This window comes from Poecilia reticulata, linkage group LG9, assembly GCF_000633615.1.
Source record: "Poecilia reticulata strain Guanapo linkage group LG9, Guppy_female_1.0+MT, whole genome shotgun sequence".
Lineage (NCBI taxonomy): Eukaryota > Metazoa > Chordata > Actinopteri > Cyprinodontiformes > Poeciliidae > Poecilia > Poecilia reticulata.
Window position 1 is genome coordinate 13,316,482 of NC_024339.1, and position 16,592 is coordinate 13,333,073.

The window sequence follows — 16,592 nt, forward strand, 5'->3', positions numbered from 1 at the left end:
GGAAACCCTCGGTGCCCACGGATGAACGTCGCAACATTTGGTTTGGTTTTCTCCATGAAATGGACTCCTCAGACTCATTATTCTTGAGACATTAAGCATAACATTTGATGGATTGCCTCCATTTTTACATCTCATTATAGGAGAAAACTGATTCCTATCCTGTACAAAGGCAAGAATTAATTCAATACTTCAAACAAAGACAGGTACAACTTTAGAAAAGAACCAGTAGGATCACTTTCACATCGTGGTGAAACTGTAGGTAGTATTCTGTACTGTCATCTGCACCATAAAATGCACAAAATATCACCATGTTGTTGGCTAGTGACCTCCAATCTTATCCACAAGCACTTTGAAGCATGTTTATTTATTTACAACATACAGTGTACTCTGAAACAATAACACGTTTATAAATAAATATTGCAATCTGAACAATCTTACAGTTCTCCTTTTTGTAGTCGAATTCTTCACGACTGGTCACCTGAGCTTAACGAAGGTGAGGCAACCTCTGCCTGCTCCGTCTTCCAATCTCTGGATTACTTGTTCTTTTAAATGTGCTATCATTCACCAGCAGACTATCCATTACTCGCCGTCTTGTCCTTGGTATTCCTTTTCCTCCTCACCCTCCAGATGTCAGTTTTAAATAAATAGAAACAGCGTCTAAGACCAAAGAATCATATATTCTCAAAATCTGAATAAACTTTTAAAATTAAAAGCTACAATTTAAAATATTTCTTAACTTTAAAAAAAATAAAGAAAACATAATAAAAACATATTTATCAAAAAGTAGAAACAGAAGGAAAATATTTTTATGGTAACATGGAAAGGATGNTATATAGGGGCCATTTCTATTAGTTAGTCATTCCTTTGACACTGTAATGTCATTTAGTACTTCCTGGTGATTCTGTGTAATGCACAAACCTCTTCCAGCCTGGCTAGATGTCTTCATTCAGAGTTCTCATTAAGTTTTTAGCCAGGTTTTGCAAAGTCCAAGCCAGTTTTTCTTTTTTACTTCACTCCCCTTTTGGTTTGCAGAATGTATCTGACTGTGTTCCACAGTTGGTTCTAGTTCTGCTTAATCACAGACGAGGAGAGAGGCAAAGGGATGTCACCATTGTTTCTGATAGGGAGAGAGCAGTCATTGGCTGCAGGGTTCACGAAATGAGGCCCCATTAAAAATGGCCAGTGTCCTTTCTTATTTTTAATTGTGCAAGAATAAAAACGTATGTCTTGGATCCAAGGATGAAAGTCTTTCTCGTGACTTGTCCTTTTCAATCTCTCCGAGTTGTTGTTTGTAGAAAGAATGTGATTTCCTGAAAAAAGATTTGATTTATCTGGACTGCTGACTAAATAATAAGTGGATTTTCTGTTGAATACTTGAAATATACTTATATATATATTTTAACTCACATTATACTCATAATACCAAAATGAAATCGGGGAAATGATAAGTCAACATCTGCTGTTTTGCGATATCAGTGAATCGTTGGTTAACCATTCAGGAGACCTGGCAGGTAAATTGCTTATATTTTAAAACTAAATATTTACTCAACAGCCTTAGCCAACAATGGCAATAAATAAGTAAAAAAAAAAAAAAGACAAACAAAAAAACTCCCAAAGACTTGTGAGTGACGTCATTACAAGATCAAAGTTTGTCAACATCTTTGTTCAAATGTATAGTGGCTTACAAAAGTTTGTCCATTAACATACCCTGAATCAATAATGTATGAGTACAGTGGTCTACTGGTTTTCTGAAAATAAACACTCAAACCAATAGTGACCATTGCTGATTTTTACACTATGATTTTCACAATAAGTAACACAAAACGAACTCTGAATGTTACTTATTGTTTGCTACTGTTACTTTTAGTGTGAGCTAGTGATGACTTCCTATTCTGCTTTGCTTTAGGGGAGCCAAAGGTTAGGAACCCTTAAGCTGTGTGTCCAAAACCTTCAGGTTATCACTATTTTTCATTTTACTGCTCTCACATTTTTCGCTTCACTTGACCCTTTATTAATCCACTGCAAAGGCATCACAGGTGAATTGTACTCTTTGTCCATCTTTTCCCCAGCCCACATCCTCTGCCTCTCTATTGCTCAGTTTCTCTCCCGGTCAGTCACAGATTGTCTTGCAGCCTCTCCATGTAGGTTCTGATTTCAGACTGACCCAGGTCCATATCCTGGCACACCCACTTAATGTCATCCTCATTACCATTGGTCACAAGAACTGAGGAGTTGACATACGGGCCACCACTACCCAAATTATCGTTGGGCAAAACGGTGGCAAAGGATGTAAATTTGACTCGTTTGCGCTTGGCAGCAGCAACTGCAGCTGCAGCCGCGGCTCTGGGGGAATTATTCAGATGCTCTGTTTGCCCAGTGGCATCTTTCCCACCAGCAGTGATTGCAGAAAGGCACTGATGGGGTTCTGGGATAGACCTAGGCAAGGTCTGTCCATGGGCCATTCCCCGCAGTCCACCTGTGCCGCCACTGCCACCACTTATTGTGCCCATGCCAGAACCTACACCCATCACCAAAGTGTTCCCAGCACCATTCAGAAGGTACTTGCTCTCCTCATATCCTCCTTCGTTTCTGTCGATGATGGTAGTGCATTCATCAGGTAGGCCCTGGCATTGGTCCGCATGGTCAGCTAAGAGGTCAGCCTCAGTGCCAAGCCACACCCAGTCATGGGCATGGTTCATGTTGCCGCCTGCTTCCAGTACAGGAACCTGCTTGTGACGGTACCTAAAGAAAAAAAGAGACGATAATTTGGCCTCAGTGAAGGGTAAATGAAGAAACAAGAAATGAATCCCATTTCTTCTGATGATTGTCAGAAATTTAGCTTGATTTTTTAAATGTGGAAAGACTTTGTACTTTCAGCTTTTCAACAGATTTGAGTCAAAATATAGAAACTCTAATAACCTAAAAACTTGAATGGTATCAATATTAAGATATTGTGGTTTCAAAAGATCACAATATTTCAATTATATTTCTTTTCAAAGTGAACTCTGTCTTGCTCTCTGCATGCAAGTTGAATTTGTCTGGTAAACTATTTAAAATTGATAGAGCTCGACTACTTTCAGTATTTTTGTATTTGTGTTTGAGACTCTTATTTTGAAGTATGAAAGAAAGAATTCAAATATTTAAATTGTCCTGTTATGTCAACAGTTGGCAGACAACACATAATTCAATTCATATCTGATATTCTTTTTAATCGTAAAGGGAAATTAAATGACAAAATAAATCAAAGACGTCATCACACCTGTTAAACTGTTTGTATTAAATCACTCTCTTTTTCAACTCTTAAATAGTCAGAGGAGATATTTGAGTTGTTAACAGTTTTCTGAAAAGTTGAAATGCTTTAAATCATAAATTTAATTATAACCTTTACAGTTTATTACCTGAACGCAAAGCTGACACAGTTGATGAGAAAGACCAATATGGCCAGACAGAATACTCCCAGAAGAGCATACATCCCAATCTCCAGGTCTGACAGGCCTCTTGTGGTCTGGGTCAGCTCACCGTTCCCACTTCCTGGAATTTCCACTTGTACTGAGTTCTTACTATAGTCCCCGCCTTGGCCTGACCCTCCCCGACCGCTGTTGCCACCACCAGCGGCTCTTCCACCTGGGTGGGAAGCACGGTGGGTAACTGTGCTTTTAGTTGTTGTGCTAACCTGACAAATGGAAATAAACACATCACAGTGTTTCAGTTTTAGTTGCAAAAAACAACAAATTAGTTAAAAATTATCTAATGTAAAGGAGAGAACTGTTATCCCAGTATAAATCTTATTCTTTACTTAAAGCAGACATTTTGAACTGTAACATTTCTGTAGGTGAGTTTTGACGGCATTAGGTGAACAGATAATCTGTGAAAACATCGATTATCTCCACCTCCTCCCTGAGCTGCTATTCTGAAGTAATGCACTGTTCCCGACCAAAAACAACCAATCAGAGCCAAGAGGAGGTTCTCAGCGGTGTCAATCAATGTTGTGTTCATGCTCCTCAATGTGCTGTTGGCATATAAACAACTTATTGTTACAGGAAAACCATTTATCCATCATTGGTGGCTATGCTAACTAGCCTGAGCATTCACAACAGCCTCTGTTGGCTACAGCGCCGCTAGCAGAGGTGAGAACAAGAGGTGGGATGAGCAGCGCTACACGGCTTGTGATTGACAGCAACAAGACCCTTCTCCTGGTTCTGATATTTTTCACAGATTATGTTTCATACCATCCTGTCACATCATAGTAACAGCTTCAACAATTATGTTTAAAAAAATTCTTTATTAAAGTTACATATTGACACTTCAATAGATAAAGAAAGTAATTTCAGGAAAATATCCAAAATAATCTTCCCACCTTCCTCATGGCTCCTTCCTCTCGGTCCACAGCCAAACTCTTGGAATTCCATTCCCCTCCATCATTTGTCCGTTGCTCACTGGTGCTGTTTTCCAGCCCTCCGCCATCCTCTGCTCCACCTCTCTCGTCGCTGTTTGCTCCAAACTTAACGACCACATTACCAAATCCAGATGCCAGCACACTCTTCCTCTTGGACTTCTGGCAAGTTTCAGAAATGACCATTTCCACATTAAACAGTCGACCCTGTCCATCACCCTCAGCCACGATAATTGGCCAGTGCTGCTCCTATTTGACAATCCAATAACGGGAAAATAAATAGACATGTTCTTGTTATGTTTGTATGAAGTGCCATAAAGGTTGTTTTAGATTTTTAAAAAGAAAGTGTTTTAACCTGATTGGTTACAGAGATGACATTCTCATCCAGTGAGACAGCTGAGAGGAGGAAGTCCTTGGGATCATAGATATCAAGAGGTGTCACTGAGCCATCACTGTAATGAATCCACGCACTAATCACAGCTTCCTGAATGTGAAAACAAACATAGGATATGTTCAGTTCCAGGGTTTGGAAACACTAAATAAAGAGAAATGTTTTTAGGCATTTTAGCCACGGGCAGAAGCCACAGCTTCCTTTTAGCCACAGCATTCATCACTACTTCACAAAAATGATTGTGTATTCTCAGGTAAACACAAAATATTTTAGTTAAGTTTTCTTCAGAGATCTGACAGTCATTATATGTGAATGCATACATGTATTTGCAGAAGTAATTATTACCTGTTTGGGTGTGTGAAGCAGATCTGTAGCTGTAGCTGTCAGCTGTATTGCTTGGTAATTTCCAGGACTCGCTGTCATGCTGAGAGACAAGGATGCAACCAGCTGGACTCCCAGGTCTGTTATTGTTACCTGCAGGAACAAAAATACTTTATTAAACAATCAATAAAGGCTACCAAAAAATCTTGGACTTGCACATGTTAGCAATAAATACAAAATATTTCTGTATTTATGACAAAGGAACAGTGACATTATGTGCAACTTAAACTAAAACTAGAGTCACTCCAATTATGTACTTGATGTACATGATACATGTTTTATCTTATTTTTCATGTCCACGTTAACCCTGTGAGTTAATAAAAATTACACTTTGAATCAGCTTTTATCCTTTATTCTTCGACCTTGTCATTTCTGAAAAATAAAACTGTTTGATTGACAGATGTGTATAAAATATCATGTTTCTGTTCTCTGTTTCTACAGTATGTCATCATGGGGAATACAAGGACTTATTTTCTTCAACTTAAATCACTTCTAAAAAGAAAAATTTAATAATAATCCATCAACAACAAAAAAACATTAAATTGAATGAAGCAGTGAAACTAATTTACATGTTACTCTACCTTGTCATCCAGGACTGTCACAGTCTTCTCTGCCAGGATAGAATCAGACAAAGGGGACAAAACCTACAACGAATCATAAAATGAACATACACTTTACCGTAAAGTGTGAAAACATAAATCTAAAACTACATTTACATTTTTTTAAGGATTTTCTTTAGGCTTTGGTGGCCTTTATTGAGCAGTAAATCTGCACAAACTAGAGAAGAAGAGACAAGGAGAAGGGGGAAGACTTGCAGCAAATGGCCCAACACCAGGAATCAAACCCAGAATAGATATCCTTTAGGTTAATTTCAAATATAAAATACTAGGGATCACTTTGAATCCTTGGTAGATATTTTTACAGTGGGCAAATTTAAATATTGAACCTGGAACAAACGGAAGAATAGATAGGAAAGAATAAAGAACACCAATCCTAATTTTCATTTTCCTTCTTATTCAGACTTTGAAAATATTGTAATTAAATACCGTCCTTTTTCAGACTGTGTAGGGAAACAGGCTGAAATAACTTATTTCACTTATGCTATCAGAATTGGCAAGATGCTTTATAGTCTGTTATTACTTACCATGTCCAAAACAAGCATGTAAACAGACATGAATAAACAGGATCCTTTCATAACTGATGAGATTATCTGTGTAAAGACTGGAATGTGTTGCATTCAAATTTAGTTGACATTTGAATCTCACAGTTGCTTTGAATTCATATTACAAAAAAAAAAAAAAACTTATAGAGAGAAGAATGTGCACACAGCACCTGACACAAACACACATCAGCTGTGCTCCCGCGGGTTAGCATTCAACTAAGTCAACTGGGCCAAAAGCAAAACAAGCAAAAGAAAAAGTGGGTGGATGAAAAGAGAATAAAAACAAGCAGTGAGCAAGAGAGGGTAATATATAGAGCAGGTGTCAGAGCAAGAAAGACAATGACAAATAGCGGTGGACAGAATATGAGAGAGGGCAAAGGCAAGGAGCATGAAAGATTGGGATACAAGAGGAGAGGGAAAGCAGAAGACGGACAGTGACAGAGATTAGGAGCCTCGTGCTGGAGTGTACTCCTCCGCCTGAGGACAGGCAGATCTGATTGGTGTACAAAGAAAATCTCTCGCTGAACGTTTCAATGTGTCAAATTCAATCCTACCCTCGGTGAGGTAAAGAAAAAAAAAATTAATGATTGACATGTATGGGATTGCACCTCAAGACTGGGAATGAGCCTGTGAGAGGAAGAAACTGGGGGAGGGGACTAAGGAAAGAGAGATGGGCAATAGAGGAAGAATTGGGGCTCAGGGAGTCTTAGCTGGGGAGGTAAAATTGAAATGTCAAACTATCAAATGGTGGCTGTCGACACCGGCATGTAGAAAGAGAGAGTGCTGGGTAAATTCTCTCTTCTGGCTCCGAAAACGCACACAGCTGCCTATAAATGTGCATCTGTATGTGTGTGTGTTTGCGTCCCAAGTTGGCTTGATGGAAACATACGCTCAGCTGTTTCCAGAAAGTCCCCTGTGCTTCCTCTAAACTCAGTGCCAACCTATTTAACAAACACACAGACCACTTGTTTAAGAGCTTCCATGCATGTGAATGCAATTAAAAACATTTAAAAACATTGATTTTTTTTTAAAAAACAATGTTTTTACATACAGTGCCTTGCAGAAGTATTCTTGACCTCATATTTTGCTATGTTAAGTTACAAACTGATGCATTTTTATTTTGATTTTACTGACCAACACAATGGAATTCATATTTATAAAACTGAAGGAACTCTGGAGGAGCTGCAAAGATTCACAGCTCATGTGAGATAACTGATAAACAGGACGAAATATATTAGCTCGACAAATCTGGCTTCTACGGATGAAGGGTAAGAATAAAGCTATTATTGAATGAGAACAAAAAATGTGTCCTTTATTATTTTGCATGTGGGGAATAACAAGCATTTGGAAAAAGGGGATCTAGTCAGTTAAGACCAAAAGCTGAACTTCAGGCTCATAGGAACCTACAGCAAAAGGTTTCCAAAGAAGAAAATGTAAATGTCTGTTTCAAGACGTGCCAATATCTAGTAGAGATATTCCAGCTGTAATTACAATAGATTTTTCCACAAAGGTAATAATTCAAATGGGCTGAATCCAAAAGGATGACACCTTTTTCACATTTGTGTTTATATATATATTTTGGAAACAATGTATCATTTTCTTTTCATGTCAAAATTATGGGTTGCTTTGTGTTGGTGTATTACATAAAATCTCAATACATCATAGTTTGTGATTGTGAAAAATTTCAAAGGTTATGAACGGTCTTGTAGGCAATACTCTGAGACTGGATGGACTATCAAACAGCCAACTGGACTGTATTATATGTGGTTTTGCGGTAGCGTAAAGCCTATAAAGGCCAGACTGTTCAAACGCAGCAGATGCACAAATGTTTTCAATGTCAGCAAACGAACGACTACAAAATATTACACCAAGATGTCAAGGCTAAATCCTCAATAGTTAATTGGGGCTAATTGTGTAGTAAGCAAGCAAAGAGACTTGCTGTTAGATATGAAATAGAGAGAAAGGGGAGTGTGTTTACTGCATAAGAGTGCTCTGCACTGCAAGGTGAAGGGCCAAATTACGACGTGCTTGACAAAATCAGAAATGTTCAGCTGACTGTTCCTGGACTTTGTGATGAATTCACTGATTTTGGAATATATTTCAAAACCATTGTCCACCAAGCAGTGACTAAAGCAGAAAGCTCAAGTTCAGGAAATGTATATTGGAAGACATTGTATTTTGCAGAGAAAATAAAAAGCTACTCACTTGTATAGTAGTAATGCCTAGGTCACGTCCCATTAAAATATGCCCATCTACAAGCCTGGCAATGCGTGGCTCTTCAACCTGTTTGATAGAAACAGAAACCCCACATGTAACCTTCATTCCCATCTATGTGCTAGGCCCTCGTTTTCACTGTAATATTATGTACAGCTAAACCCATTTCATATCATTTGTATAATTTAATTTGACACATATGCTTCTTCTGATTGGAAGTAATATAATATTTTGCTGTAGCTCAGGAGGAGCCCAAACTATTAGGGTGATAGGAAGAAGGCCTTATATTTACTTGGGGGTACGGATAAATTTTGTCTCAACTATTAATGATCATTTTCCACACTTACCTTCAATTGTTCCAAGACCAAAGGAGTGATATCAGCTTGCCAGTCAGTACCCAACATGTAAACCATGTCCCCTCTGGGGTCAGACGGTTCGGCAACAAAATGAGTGAGAACTCGCACCAAAGCATACTGGTACTGGAAAGTGGAGAAGGAGGGTGAGGTATAGTGGACATGGGCTGAGGTCATTCGCCCCAACCCCCCCAACTCATTGATGACCTAATCAATAAAGTTGCAAGTTGACACACAATGAATTGTACTATTTTAAGGCATATGTATTACATAAATCCAGAAACAGATTGTTTGGTGTCATCTACAAGCATTATTGTAAAAAAACAACAAAAACAGTCTCTTTTACCTCCTCCACTGCACAAGTAAATTCATGACATTTTCCTAATCTTTAAAGGTAAATAAACAAACAAACAAAAAAAAACACATTAAATTAAATTAAAAACTGCTAATTGCAGATTATATTCTACAAAACTCTATTAAGCAAAAACAAACAAAAACTACCTTTAATAGCATGACTCGGTGAAATTCAATCAAATGATACCTGTAGGGTGCAGCCTTTACCCTTTCTGTCATCATCTTCATCATCCTCGCTGTCCCTGGTGGGTCTGTAAGAACAGAAGAAGATAAATGAGATTGAAAATTGAAAGAGGATGAGATAATCTGGTAATTAAAAGCCCTTCCAATACTCTAAATGCAGCTCCAGCTAATCCATACAAAACACTCTCCTAATAATAAGACTTTTAGTCAACAGAAAGCTCATTTAATTTCATTAATTTTAACACATTCTACCTGAAGTATATATTTCTGGGTGTGACTGATCTTTGTGTGTCCAATATAACCCAAAATAGGAGGGTATGTCTTTACTGTTTTCTTAAGTTGGAAACACTTTTCCCGACCCCAATAAGGGACAAGGGTGTAAAGAAAATGAATGGATGGATGGATGGATGGATGGATGGATGGATGGATGGATGGATGGATGGATGGATGGATGGATGGATGGATGGATGGATGGATGGATGGATGNATGGATGGATGGATGGATGGATGGATGGATGGATGGATGGATGGATGGATGGATGGATGGATGGATGGATGGATGGATGGATGGATGGACGGACGGACGGACGGACGGACGGACGGACGGAAACACTTTTTTTCTGGAACCAGAATCCAACTGAGCACTCTTGTGCTCTTGCAGACGGGATTAATGGGTTACAGTTTCCAAATTCTCAGTTTTGTTTTTGTTTGGTTTTCAACCTGAAAAGCACATAACTTCTAATAATATATTTGAAGGAACAAATAACAATTTGTAGTGGGGAAGAAGTGCAGTATGGGTAGCAAATCCTCAACTAAGAGTTTTTAGAATATTCTATTAAGTGTTGGAAATTTTGTAGTCTTTCCTCCAGATTCTCTTATAGTTTCAACTCCCAAATAGGGACAAATAAATACACAATCTTCCTTCTCTGCCTCCCTCTGTGAAATATCTAGCCAGCACTCAGAACTGCGTGTGAGTCTCATAACCGTCCTTGCTCCAGTGTTGTTCTGGTAATATTACACAAATCCTTATTCCATTTCCCAGAGCCCCAGTCACACATGTGTTTGCAAGAATGTCCCTAATAGTTCTTGTGTTTTACTCGGAGAGAGTGTGGGGAGGGATATGGAGTGTGCGCGCGCGTGTGTGTGTGTGTATGAAACAGCCTGAGCACATTGGTCGGTGGCCACCTGAGCAAAAATTGGCAAATTGAAAAATAGACCTAGCTGAGCAGAGTGGAAAGATGGTGATATGGGAATAACACAAAGCACATCAGTGATGGAGCTCATAGATAAATATGTGTATATACAAATGCCTAAAATATATACTATGCGGGAAGAGATGGACAATAGAAAAGGACATTTAACCCAGTGATAACTAGATTTTTACCCTAAGAGGTTCGTGTGAGCAGAAGATCACACACACTGAAAACTACAAAATACAAACGATAAGAAGCAGGAACTCGGTATGCAAAATGTGATGATGGTGTAACAATCCTCTAGACTTTTCTGTTTCAATATTTTCTGATCTATTTGAGTGATGCATGATGCTGATCAAAACATTTTAGCTGCATACATTACCTGACATATAAAACTATTATATGTATGTGTATTGTTACACTTTTATAGTTAAACCAGATGTTTATTCTCTGTGTAAAATGACACAACCTTCTGTTCCATGTCAGTTCTCAAGCGTCTGTGTCCTGCATGTTTCAGAAGTTTCTCTGAATCAGCACACCTGAATCAAATGACTTTGTAGTTGACATGTTCCTGGAGAATTTCATGACATTCTGGGGAGTTAAACTATTTGAATCAGCTGTGTTGGAGCAGGAACACATCTAAAACATGCAGGACAGCAGCCTTCGAGGACTGACTTTGGCTATCCATGGTTTACACTGCAAAACAGATCATGAAAAAATAACAACTGTTTAGGCCTAGCCTTTTAGACCTACATTTCCAGGTGGGGAATGGTTTAGAATAATGGACAAATAGATGGTTGAAGTGAAAGCTCACACATGACACTTCATGGTATGTGAAAAGGTTAAAGTTTATGGGTAGTTTCCCGTCTTGAGGTGAGGCCTGGGTGCTGAAGATAAGGATGCATTGTCTTGGGGTTTTTGCAGAGCTGAAGATGCCTCTGTCCAATGTTTGTGTAAATGTGTGTGAAGGAAGCATAAATAGTGAGAGAGTTTCTGAGTTAGAAGCATCGTACCTTATTGTCTTCTCCTTGATGATAAAGCCTTGAAATGAACATTTGTGAGTTGATTCTGCCTTGAATTTTTCTTTAACGGTAATTTTCCTTACAGAACTGTTCAATTATCTGCAATCTTTTCCTTTCTTTATTAATTAACAAATGTCTAAGTTAGTCTAATAAGAGCAAAATATATGACAGAAAAATCTTCAAACTGCTAATTCCCATTGCTGGCATTACCTGTTCAGAAAAATGTTTGTAAAAACTTTTTTTTTTATCCATGATAAAAACGAATAACAAACCGAGGAAGCAGAATGCCATCTGACAGAGCAATTGCTTTTGCAGGCTGAATGTGAGGATTTTGTGTGAAATGCATTACATTTTGAGGAACTAACAGACCCAAATGCTTTCATCCTCCACAGTGGGATCCCCCGCCCCACATCACTCACTCCCTGAGGTCAGACAGGTAAATTACCTCTTGTTGGTGGTGATCGGCACCCTCCAGCCTTTGACCTGGCTCAGCTCGGTATCTGACACATCTATCTGCAGGGGTAGCTTGGGAACCCAGACAGTGAGCAGCAGCTGAGCAGACAGGTGGAGGTAGGTGAAGTTTACTGCCAGGGACTGTCTACCCCGCATTTCTTTGCCGTTCACCAGAACCTGGTCGCAGTTTAAGGAAACCTGAAAAAGGGGAAGCGGAGAAAAGAAGATGAGAAATGAGTTTCCCTGATGTGTGAAGCAGCATGGGTGAAGGATCTTACATTTTACACCGGGATGGGTGATTTTCACTGAGCCGTAGCAATAGTAGACATTTGTTTTGCTCACAGTCCAGAGAAACTGTCCCTTACAGTACATCTTTTTTCTAAAGGCAAATTCAAAATTTATCACACATTGCTTCTCCTTTTTATTCATCATTCCCAAAACTGTCTAATAAAGCAACATTTTGAGTTATATTTCGCACAATTTTTAACTCTGTGTTGCAAATCAGCTGCTTTCTATAAATGGCACAAGGATCATTTATATACACATTTTTAAATCAAATTGTGGTTTTGTTGCTGGGATTAACCTAGAAAAGTCTTTTTGGGGGGGGGTAAATATAAACCAGTGCTCTTTCTGTACAGTGCAACGTTTCCGTGCTGGTGTCCTTACACAAACGTTTGATCTCTAAAGAGGTTAGCATTTTGTTCATCAAAGCCAAACCATTTCTGCTCTATAGGCTCGTACCTCTGAATATTTTTCAATTTAACTTTGCCTCTGTGTGCTCACGCTCGACCAACATAAAAGGAAATGTGGCCAACTCATCTCCTTCCTGCTCCGTCTTTTCAGTTTCTCCTTTTCTTCTCCTAATTTTAACCTTATTTCTATCTATTCTAACATCCACAATTTTCCTCTCCTGATCCTCTTTTACTTTTGTCTTCGCTGTACCCTCCCCCATCTTTTCAGTCTCCCTCTTCGTCTTCCTCCCTTTCTAAAACCTGATTTACCGCTTGTTAACATCAAAGGGATGTTTGACTGTTGGTGCCCCAAACCATTTCTTCAAATCATTTTTTTTTATTTTCCAGGTATAAATGAGTGTAAAAAAAAAAAAAAGCTAGGCTACTGTAGGAGGGTTTCCAATGAAGGTTTACGGCAACAGAAGTCATGGTAGAGGACTTGCTTTAACTGGTGGTCAAGTGTGTAATTTAGTTCATAGGTTTGGTGAATTTGTTCACAGAAATTAGTTTCAGGTTAACCAGAAAAGTTTGAGGAAATATTTCCACAGCTTTTTGTAGGAGAGGCAAAAGGTGTCTCTCCAAAAACACAAAACATACCATACAGTACACTGAAGGGTTGATGATGATATAAGAACACAATTTCTTTTTTACACATTTCCAAATTTGTCTGTTTTTTATGTTTTATTTTCAAAATCTAAAACAAAAAAATGACTTGCTCAAGAATCCACAGAATTTCTAACTCAATATTTGCAGTAATTTACTTCACTGCGGTGCCTTTTTGAATTCAGCCACTACTTGCAAAAACTGCTGAGCATCCAACAAAATAAAAGCCAGTCTTTGTTTTGATCATAAATTACTGAAAGCCCAAAGGTGACAGAGAACCTGCAACAGCTGCCAGACATTTAATATTGCACATACCTTAAGCTAGCTCATCTAAAAACCTGCTTTGTGCAAGTAAAAAGATGAAGAAATGATGGTAATTCTGTGAAACATCAAGCTCTGCCATGCCAATGGAGCCTGTGATGAGCCCCTGTTTTGTACAGTCTGTTATTGGGGAAATGGATGTAAATGTACATTATGGTACATTGTCAGTACAGAGTAGTGTTGGGCAGATTACTGTGAAAATGTCACTAGCTTCAATTGCAAGTTATTATATTTAAAATGTAAAGCAACATAGCAATCACAGATAATTTATAAAAGTAATGTAACAAATAACATTTGGTTACCAATTATGTAATTATATAAAATTTGAATAAAATCAACCCTCATGACTGCGATTGTTAATGATTTTTAAATGTTTAAACCTGTAAGTGTCATCAGTGTCAAACAACTCCTTCTGAAATCATTTTAACACATTAAAAAATAGTTGCAGCTTAACAACAATACAATAACAGCTTAAGATTAAGTTGAGACTTTAATACATATAAAATGATTTTGAGGTAACATTCAGGTCAAAACTTAAATCAACTGCTAAATCTGGTTGTTTGGTTTCATTTAAAAAATCCTCTGATTCAGTGGGGGAAAAAAAATCTTCCACCTCCATCTAAAAGAAAAGTTTGTTGTCATAAGACAAGAAGCAACATTGGGCTTCACAGTGGGAGCTCCAGGTTATGAAAAGGCAGAGTAAACTGTAAAATGTAACAAATTAGCATATATCCTCACTCAGTTTTATTATGCAATTAAATTACAGAACACCGTCACATATCATAAGTTACTCCCCAGCCGTAGGAGTTGGGAAGTCGAGTTTTATTTCCACCATTTCATTTTGTATGATATGTAAATTGTGAAGCTTTTGACAACTGTTGTTTTTAAATGTGCTATTCAAATAAATTTGGCATTGACATTGAAATAGGACCAGGTAAGTCAACTTTGCTGACGCATCTTTTGTGTTTGTAATAATCTTTGGGACTTGGTTTTGTGTTTTGCTTCATTTTTAGGATTTGTTTTGCTTGTTTTGCTTTTCCCAAACCTTAAGACTGTCTTGGGATAAAAGTTCAGTTCCCCCATATGGCCTTATAAATCAGAAGGTAATCTGTGTGAGTAACTCTTAATTAGTGTCATCCGAGCTTCTGCATAGCATAGAATGAGATAAAGTAAAATTATCAGGTAATTTCACTGATATTTAAATAGAGCTTGTGTATATTGTGGAGCTGTGGTCCGTGTGTTGGAGGAAGTTTGATGTCTCTGAGCTGCACCATGACTTAAAGAAACCTTTGGCCACCTAACTTGGGTGGAGATCATATTATGCTGTGCTGCAGTTTCATGTGTACACAGCACTGGAGATATCAGCAGATACCCTTTTAAAATAAATATTAATGTTTTGCTGTTTGTGTGTGTTTTCTCGGCAGAGTTATAGAGGAAAGAGCAAAAATGTGCTCTGAGGCGATGCCAGATTCATGAAGTTGAAACGTTGACACTCACTGAAAAAATTAACGCATTTATATTCCCATACACATTAATGTCACACAGGAACGACTGGGGACAACGCTGCATGAGTGGCAGTATTAAAAATATGCTTTGAACCTTTCTAATTATTGAAATGTGTTTACTCTTTAAAAATTAATATTTTTTTTACAAATCAGGCAATGCATGAAGAACACTTTAAAATATTTGAGATTTTCTGTAATTTTCCGTTTCATCGTTGTATCTGCTTAAAGCACATTTCCTCTGAGATTAATGCTCCTGTAAATGGTTTCTGTTTAATGAACTATTATCACTTTACTACTGTAGAAAACATGGCTTAGAGGAAAACTGTTGTTGTTGACACCTGGTAAGAAACTTTGCATATTGATTGACAAGTATAAAATACAGATTAAGTGAACGATGAAGTCAATGTGCTGCACTTTATAACAGGCCTTTAAATTATTTTAATCAAATCTCACTTAAAAAAAATACTCCTACACTTTCAATGCAACTCCTTCGCAGTGCTGATATAATCCACTGCATAATGCTTCTTCAATTCCAGAGTGCAATTAAATTGGATAATAACCTCATATCTGAGTTAACTTTGTTCTGTATTAAATTATTTTGCTGAAACTGTTTATTTCAGCTCTGAAAACTAGAACAATTAATTATCTGTTTTTATTTTAGGTTAAACAAAAGACAGGGATTTACACATGTGTTGTCCCAAATTCACTCAGACTTTGCTGGATGTATTTAGATAGCTTCCCTCAAACTACTTCATGACTCTGGATGATTATCCATTGTGCAAACATGTGAGCGGTGTTTGAGGACTAAGGGCTGAATTTCTGGTAAAACTGGGTTGAATAAGTATTAAACAGCAGAACTACCGAGAATTTTGCCATTGTTGATTCTGAGAATTACTTCTTATTTCAATTTTTCCCACCGAATAAAAGAAATCAAAATAAAGGTTAGACTTTTCTAAAAATTTCACTTGGAGTATGTGTTACTGCAATAAAGGATTAATGCAATTTTAGGCTTTTTACACATCTTTACCAACAGAAACAACAAATTTGTGTAACAACGCCGTGTGTAAATGCAACACACAGCGTGTTATGTTTTGCAATCCACAAGCTGAGCTGCAGTTTTTAGGACACTGAAGAATGGATTTAAACTTGGAAAGAACAAGACAAAAAGGAGAGCAAAGGGAAAAGCAAAGCAAAAAAATAAATGAACAGAAGGAGAGAATGGCAAAGAATAGAAATGAAAAAACAACTCAGAGAAAGTTGCAGAGAATGAGCAAAAAGTGTAGATCTCAGCAGTCGGGACTTGTTGAAAGAACAGGTCTGAAAAAACTATCTT

At 37.8% G+C, this 16,592-nt stretch overlaps 1 protein-coding gene across 1 annotated transcript in view; it reads right to left on the reverse strand.

Moving 5' to 3' along the window:
- Positions 1-841: 841 nt before the first annotated feature.
- Positions 842-16,592, reverse strand: part of LOC103469947 (transmembrane protein 132B) — a 243,143-nt gene continuing 227,392 nt past the window's right edge. The window contains exons 9-18 of the mRNA XM_008418032.2: positions 12,092-12,297; positions 9,436-9,499; positions 8,889-9,020; positions 8,533-8,610; positions 5,747-5,809; positions 5,130-5,258; positions 4,749-4,877; positions 4,358-4,642; positions 3,399-3,673; positions 842-2,742 (exon numbers count right to left, since the gene is read on the reverse strand). Of these exons, the coding sequence (XP_008416254.1) occupies positions 2,115-2,742; positions 3,399-3,673; positions 4,358-4,642; positions 4,749-4,877; positions 5,130-5,258; positions 5,747-5,809; positions 8,533-8,610; positions 8,889-9,020; positions 9,436-9,499; positions 12,092-12,297 (1,989 nt within the window). The 3' untranslated portion in view covers positions 842-2,114. The remainder of the gene's footprint in view (positions 2,743-3,398; positions 3,674-4,357; positions 4,643-4,748; positions 4,878-5,129; positions 5,259-5,746; positions 5,810-8,532; positions 8,611-8,888; positions 9,021-9,435; positions 9,500-12,091; positions 12,298-16,592) is intronic.